Source organism: Tachypleus tridentatus, chromosome 10, assembly GCF_004210375.1.
Source record: "Tachypleus tridentatus isolate NWPU-2018 chromosome 10, ASM421037v1, whole genome shotgun sequence".
Taxonomy (NCBI): Eukaryota; Metazoa; Arthropoda; class Merostomata; order Xiphosura; family Limulidae; genus Tachypleus; species Tachypleus tridentatus.
The window spans coordinates 84,594,444-84,602,855 of NC_134834.1; the positions used below are offsets into that span (position 1 = coordinate 84,594,444).

The window sequence follows — 8,412 nt, forward strand, 5'->3', positions numbered from 1 at the left end:
AAGACAAAAGAGAAGTCAGAATGGTTTCAACCATCCATGACTCAACTGTTTCTTGTTTGTTTTTGAATTTCGCACAAAGCTACTCGAGAGCTATCTGTGCTAGCCGTCCCTAATATACTAATGTAAGACTAGAGGGAAGGCAGCTAGTCATCACCACCCACCGCCAACTCTTGGGCTACTCTTTTACCAACGAATAGTGGGATTGACCGTCACATTATAACGCCCCCACGGCTGAAAGGGCGAGCATGTTTGGCGCGACGGGGATGCGAACTCGTGACCCTCAGATTACGAGTCACAGGCCTTAACACGCTTGGCCATGCCGGGCCGATGCTGTTGCTCCTCTCTAGTTGCGGCTTTGTACATTTTTGACCGTATTTTGTACAATAAACACAGTTCATTTATATAATATTTAAAACTGGATGCGTTGATAGTTAAAAATGAATATTGAACAAAATCAAATGCGGAAAAAAAAACAGTTCAATTTTTATTTACTCATTGTTTTTGTCAACAATACAGTACCAAGAAGTTGTAAACATACATACTACAATCTGGTTTAAAATCCGATTTAATTAAGTCTAAAAAGTAAAACCAATGCACAAAGTTTTGCAGCGTTCTACTTCACTAAAAACATAGAAATAACAGATTCATGAATGGATAAAGGAGTGCCACATGCTGGAAGGCTATGACTTGCGATAACACTCATACTCTGTTAATTGAGTACTTGGAATCCATGTCTGAATCCAAACAACTGCTTTGCAAAATCTGTTCACCTGCGAAAGATAAAATAAGTTTTTATATATTCAAACCTTTCAAAAATAATGTAAAGGTTGTCTACATATACAAAATTGGTTGCACTGAAATACATTAACTCCTAGGCTAATATTTAAACTACGTATTATCAACATCGTAATATTGTTAATCGATAGTCTCAGCAATTACATACTAACAAACCTTTTACACTTACGATCGTTCATTTTAAACTACAATATCATACATTAACTTTGAAATGTGAAGTTCACTACAAAATCAAAAGTGGTCATTTAGAAGTTTGTTACCAAACTACGATATCTTAACTAAAATTACTGTTTTATCTTTTACAGTAGTTTCTCATCTCTCACTGGAGACAAACGCACTCAAACCAGAGTTTACTAGAGTCGGGTTTTGGATTTTGCACGTACCCCTTTAAAAGCTAATTTTAGTTGCAGTCCTTAATTCTGAAACGACAGACTATAAATTCTACAACCCAAAATATAGAAGTTTTTTTTTTTGTTCAAGTATATTTTATATCATGTAACCTTACATCGTAATATCTTTTGGTAATTAACGTTCGTGTTATAAAAATTCAATTACAAAAAGAAAGTATTAAGGTTTCATTTATTAGATTTACTGATATTTTGAGCAGATTTATCGATTTTGAAGTGCATTTATCAGTGTTAAATAATATATTGATGGTACATACCCCATTTACAGCAGCTGGACATTTTTCTACTTCTTCAAAGGGCACTTCGCTTTTCTTGCAAGTTGTAGGAACAAATTCGATATGCACACGGTAGTTCACACCACTCACCACCTGAATAAGGTATACTTAGTATATAAACATTCGAAAACATATTTTAGTTTTGGTATTAACAGTGTTTATCATAATTAAATACAATTACGCCTGTTGCATTTGATAAAAGCTCGTGTTTAACTGCAAATAGTTTTGTTTCTTTCCTCTAACTAACTTATCACGCATTTTAGAACAGTTTTGTAAAATTCCAAAGGACATAGAAACAACATACGGAGTGAAAGCCGTATATAAAAAGGTGAAAGAGGTTAAAAGACCTTAACCAATACCATCGTATACGTAATTACGTTTGAAGTTTTAAATAAAATATTTAACGGTTGTCTTAACACCATTTTCTTTGTTTAATTATCTAAAACCATAGAAAGCTTTGAACGAAAAAAAAAATTATCATAATAATTTTATACGTTTATTAAAGGATTTACCGCTATTTCTCAAACAAGCTTTAACTGTTAACTTCTTATTTGAAACAGTCAACTAAAGTTAGTTATTATTTTGTTTTAAAAGGGCGAATGTTTATCTAGAAGAATTTATAATTGATGTTTTGGTTTTTAACCTTGTAATAGTGTATGAATTTAAACTCGTAAAAAATATTTTTTAAGTTTTAAGAAGGAATTTTGTCGCTTATGTTTATTTATAGAGATTTTGTGCTGTTACGTGCCACTGACTTTGTGTTCTTGTATTCTCACGTGTTACAAGACCCTATACACTGATTACCACGGCCAGGGTGTAACATGTTGCAGGTCTCTTTATGAATAGGCTTGGAAACCCTAAATCTATTCTTCCAGTGTTTTTAACTATAAATGACACACAAATCCTTGAAGTTGTAAATCCCTAATTGGAACAAATCTTTATATTTAGTGTATGAATGTTTCGCATCGAAAAGGAATGTTAGATACACTTCCCAAAAGCGATCAGTTTTTGATAGCATCACACTGCCTGAGTAATATCAAATATAATAAAAAATAACTTGATACATTTGGTTCCACATGTGCGTGCTGCTTTCGTTGCCGATAGGCGTACCAGACATCGTTTTGATATGAAGTACATAACTCTTTCTCTCGTTGAGAAATTGGAAACTCCCTGCATCGATTTTTTTAAGTTTGCTAACCAGGGTCGTTAGTGAAATGATTGTCAGTAACTATACAAACGTACCGAGATTGTTTTGGTCATATCATTAATAGCTTTTAGCTTTAAGTCGGTTTTATCGATACAAAGACTCTAGGGTGCTGTTTCTGGAAGATTGCATGCCTTGCTGTTACCTGTAACACTTTAGAAAGAATGAAAATGTGGATGTTGAGTAAATGCAAAGTAATGTCATAGATAATGCACCAAAGATAAAATGGGAAGATCATTGAAGAAGGAGACGTCTCTTATAACAGAGATTTTTTTCAACTTCAGTGTTTCTTCTAGTGCACCAGCTATCGTCCTCTTTTCTGGGGCTCTTTCCTCCTCGTCTTTCGAACTTTACTTTTCTACTTTTGTCACTCAAATGAATAAATAAAAGTCCCCAGACAATGGATTGTTTATTTTTTACCAAAGCTATCAAGAAGCTATATGCACTAGCAGTCACTAATTATGGGCCCGACATAGCCAGGTGGGTTAAGGCGTTCGACTCGTCATCTGAGGGTCGAGGGTTCGAATCTCCATCGCACCAAACATGCTCGCCCTTTCAGCCGTGGAGGCTTTATAATGTGTCGGTCAATCACATTATTTGTTGTTAAAAAAGTAGCCCAAGAGTTGGTGGTGGCTGATGATGACTAGCGGCCTTTCCTCTAGTCTTACACTGCTAAATTAGGATGGGCTAGCGCAAATAGCCCTCGTGTAGCTTTGCGCAAAATTCAAAAACCAAACACTAACTATGAAGTGATAGGTCACTCAGCATCACCAACCGCCAAACATTTTGGCTACTTTTTACCAACGAATAGTAAGTTGACCATCACATAATATCATCCCTACGGCTAAAAGGGCGGAAATATACGGTGACAGGTTTCAATCTCGCGATCTGCAAATTACGAGTCGTGCACCTCAACCAGCAGCCCATACCAGATCTGGAAATTTTGAAATAGTACATAGATAAAACATAGTATTACTTTGAACAATCCAAATCTCTTTTTACATTTGATTCTATCCTACGTTAAATAAACAGTATAAGATAAAATTAATAATTCTATCAAGGTGATTTTTATTGTGTTTTTTTACTTTAGTAAGCAATGAGTGAAAAGATCGTTTAATAACATAACTTGAAAATAAAATTTGATTTTATTAAACAAACAAACAAAAGGTGTGTAAAGTTGTGCTAAATGAAACTTTTCTTTTCTATACATTTCATACAAGTATTATATGATTTTGCTCTCTTCCTTAGCGGTACATTCTTTGTTGAATATTATTTAGAGACACTATTATGTACATACGCTTAAACCAAGACAAATAGGCAGTTTCACTCTAACTAGTATAGCTATAGTACACATTCATAAAAATAAACGTTACCTGTGTTTCAGCTCTATGAATCGTCATTAATCTGTGGTGGTAAATAGTATCGAATTCCGAATTCAGTTTTTCTGCTGCAAATTTTGCTGCTTTTATAACTTCTTTATCTGTGACACTTGCATTTACCCACGATCCAGGTTGGCCAACAGAAACGTCAATCAAAGCAGCAATGACTACACAGAAGAATAAGCCGTATCTCTCCATAACGCTGATTTCCCAAAACTATGATGTTCAGAACTGGCTTGTTTTAAATAAACCGATGATCACGTGACACGACACTCGAATTGTATTACGTTACAGCAACATCATTTCTTTCTCAACTATTTCATTGGATACTTTCATCATTTTCTGTTTTTCGTAGCTACTGGTTAGGCAAGGTAATATCCTTGAAACGTTGAGCCATAACACTGGGGACAAAATTGAGAGAGAGAGAGAGCACGTGTTCGAATTAGAGATCAGAGTTGCATAGGATGAATGAAACTGCCCTGAATTGAGAGTTAAACTTGCAAAATTAGTTTTGATATAGCTCCCCGCTAGTACAGCGGTATGTCTCCGGATTTACAACGCTAAGATAAGGGGTTCGATTCCCCTCGGTGAGCTGAGCAGATAGCCCTTTGTGGCTTTGCCATACGAAAAACACAAACACAAACTTTTGGTATATTTAATAATAAAAGCCCGTACCTGTGGATCTCTGTTTGTGTGACCATCATAACTCCAAGAGCAAAGTACCGAAAAACCTAAAATTTTGTACATATACTAATTGTACACTGAGGCTGTGCACCTGAGTGTTATTACTTAATCAACCAAGTAACCTGAAATTTTGCACCCATACTAAATTAACTCTCAGGATGTGCACCTGGTATTATTTAACTTATCCACATGTGTGCGCTTACACGCGTTCGTATCTTTATAATGAGACAAAGTAGCGAGAAAACACAGTTTTTTGTGTTTTTTTATTTCGCGCCAAGCGACTCGAGGGCTATCTGCGCTAGCCGTCCCTAATTTAGCAGTGTAAGACTAGAGGGAATGCAGCTAGTCATCACCACTCACCGCCAACTCTTGGGCTACTCTTTTACCAACGAATAATGGGATTGACCGTCACATATTTTAACGTCCCCACAGCTGAAAAAGCAGGCATGTTTGGTATGACCGGGATTCAAACCCGCGACCTTCGGATTACGAGTCGAACGCCTTCACACGCTTGGCCATGCCGGTCCTAAAACACATAGAAGAAAAGTGTTTCCTGATATTACAAATAGAAATCACAGACAGACAAAAGACGTGAGTGCGTGCGCGTGCGATCTTTTTAATGAGGTAAAATAATGAAAAACCACATAGAAAAGAAGTAGTTATTTACATAACACCTCTAATATATACAAATACCAGTTCATTTTGGTAATAATGCATGTCAACAATAGTTTTTAGTCGTGTTGCTTAGCAACAAATGGACACAAATTATACGTTTATGCTAAAGTTGGTTCAGAATACTCTAACGATTTGTTTGTTTTTAATTTTGCACAAAACTACTCGAGGGCAATCTGTGCTAGCCGTCCCTAATTTACTAATGTAAGACTAGAGGGAAGGCAGCTAGTCATCACCACCCACCGCCAACTCTTGGGCTACTCTTTTACCAAGGAATAGTGGGATTGACGGTAACATTATAACGACCCCACGGCTGAAAGGGCGAGCATGTTTGGCGCGATGGGAATACGAACCAGCGACCCTCAGATTACGAGCCGCACGCCTCAACACGCTCCACTAACGGAAACAATTAACAAAAATACATCAACCTGATAACTCGAGCGAACTATTTAATATTTGGTTATAGTGTGGCTGCAAAAATGTATAATAATTATAACCGTACTCTCAGCTCTGATTAGTTTGTCATAAAAGGTATCACTTTAGTCACAAAAATATATTATTATATTTCATTTAAAATGTAATTTTTCTTTACGATTTGTTAACCATAGAATCCCATCAAACATACTTTAACTCCAGGTGGTGTTTACTACTGATCCTTAAAAGATTTTGGCATCTGTCTCTCTGGAAAGTTAAATGTCTTATTTTATGTTTTTAGGTTTGGAAGCAGTGTGACAGTGTTTAGTAAGATATATATATCTTTATATTTTAAATTTGAAAGTTCTACTGTAATATCGGGCTTTCCTATGACATGGTGGTAAGTCTGTGAACTTATAGCGCTAGAAACCTGTTTTCGATACTCGTGTTGGACACGGCGTAGGTACGCCATTTTGCAACTTTGCGCTTAGCTACAAACAAAAAAACCTACGGTATTTGTGGTCTGCCGAAACTCCTGGTTATTGAAAACAAAGTAACGTCGCTATCGTAATAAGATCTTTTAAGCCTAAAAAGGCAAGAAATTTAACAGCTCACAATAAGGTACCTTTAACAGTGTAGGCAGAATAAAAAAAGTCAAATAAACGACCAGACAAAATGATTGTAATCGAACAGAAATCATTTACCTTATTCGTCTGAGACAAAATGAGATTATATTTAATTAGAAAAATTAAACTTAAAACTACATTTGAATGAAATCTGTATACAAAAACGTTTTTTAAAAAAGGCACAGTCGGCTAAAAAAAAACTTTTATTTTTGCGCAAAGCTATACAGACTATTTATTATTATTTTTTACCTTCTCCATTTGATATGTGATAGGTTACGCGTTTTTTTTTCCAGATGCAATTATTATTTAGTTTCCATGAGATGGGATACAAAAATTAAGTTTATGTTCCCTAATTCCCAGCTTTTTAAAGTTTTTAACTCTATTTTCTATGGAAAGTATTGTTTATTTTATATATACAATACTACAGCCTTGCTTTTTTAATTGGTAAACACCACTATGGTTGTGTTTTTCGATTTTGTCTGTGTTGTTACATAACATTGTGTTCAGATCATTCGCACAATAGCTGGGCGATCCACAGATTTCCTGGTTTATTTTGTGAAAGGTTAAGCTAAAAAGCCAATAAATTTGGAAACATTATCTTGTCATATTGTTCAATATTATGCATTATTTGGCATTGTATTTCTGTAAGCCATCAGCTGTTTCAAAAGATAGAATTTAAAATTCTTACCAACACCTTGTCAAACTTTTCAAAATTTAGGAATATTCTTGTTAGATATGGGAAATGTACGATAAAATATTTTCCCGAAAATCTGCAGTTGATTTTAAGGATAAAATATTTTACATGAAATATTCAGATTAACTCGAAGATGTTAAAGGTCAAAACGTTGTTCTCTGCTTTATTAGTAAAAGTGTTCATACCCATACCATCCGTTCTAAGATACATTTTTATTTCAAGTGGGTTTCTCGTCATCAAGAACATTGGTCTGTATTCGTACAATTAATACTAAGCTATTCACAGTTTATCTATCGTTATGAAGACAAAATACAATTCAGCAGGCAGCCGAATACAGTTAAATGTCTGATCAATTGAGTGGGCAGTGAAGACAGCTTGTTTATGTTGCTGGGACCATTATGGAGACTTAGTGAGAGTTCATTAGCTCAAAGTAGTAAAGGAATATGCTGGCGAAAGTCGGTCTTAAAGGTGACCTCTTTTGCTGAAATCAAAGTGATTATCCTTACAGTCGAGATTAAGAAATTCTTCAAACTGTTGGTGGTTAAAGCTTGGATATATTTCATTTTCCTCAGAGAAAGTTCCTTCAGGATTAATTGTATTATCTCCTGAAGTGGAATGCTTGTGAATGAATATCCAACATCAAAACTAAATAGTATACACTGATCAGCATTAGTAATGTTAGAAATTTGTTGCGCAAAGAAAAAGGAATCTTTAAGCCTAACTTCATTAGAAGCGAATTTAGTACAGTAACAAGAAATTTAACCAGTTTATAAGCATGCGAAAAGATGCTGAATAAAATAAGCCTTAAAGAGATGTTACTTCTATGAACGTTGTGCAATTCAAACAATTGCTCCACTTTCCGATTTGTTGTTAGTTGTTGCTTTATTTTGACTTCATCCTTTCATTATGTATGTAAATTAATCTTTACATAATCTTTGCACTCGTTAAATACTTTGACCCTACAAGTTTACCTTGTTAAATATAGGTTGCTGAAAATTGTATGTGTACATTTCGAAATGTTTAAGAATTAAATGTTTATTACCCTACCTACACACATTTAATATGTTCATTGTTACCGTTGTTAAACAGTTTATCGTTACACAAGTTTTATCTGCCAATTTTAAATTTCTTGACCCGGTGGTTAGGGTGCTTGACACTATAAAATATATGAATGTATGCTAACTTTGCTTTCTCAAGGTGATGTACATTCAAATGTCATGCCAATTCTTGCCTTAAATGAATAAAACGGCAGTTAAGAGACA

General features: G+C 34.9%; 1 protein-coding gene across 1 annotated transcript; it reads right to left on the reverse strand.

The window, feature by feature from the left end:
* Positions 1-459: 459 nt before the first annotated feature.
* LOC143229762 (L-cystatin-like) lies at positions 460-4,282 on the reverse strand. Its single transcript, XM_076462517.1, has 3 exons — positions 4,055-4,282; positions 1,460-1,570; positions 460-770 (listed from the first exon to the last, which is right to left on the reverse strand). Exons 1-3 carry the CDS (start codon positions 4,256-4,258, stop codon positions 681-683), a joined length of 405 nt encoding a protein of 134 aa, XP_076318632.1. The 5' UTR covers positions 4,259-4,282; the 3' UTR covers positions 460-680.
* Between the last annotated feature and the right edge of the window lie 4,130 nt (positions 4,283-8,412).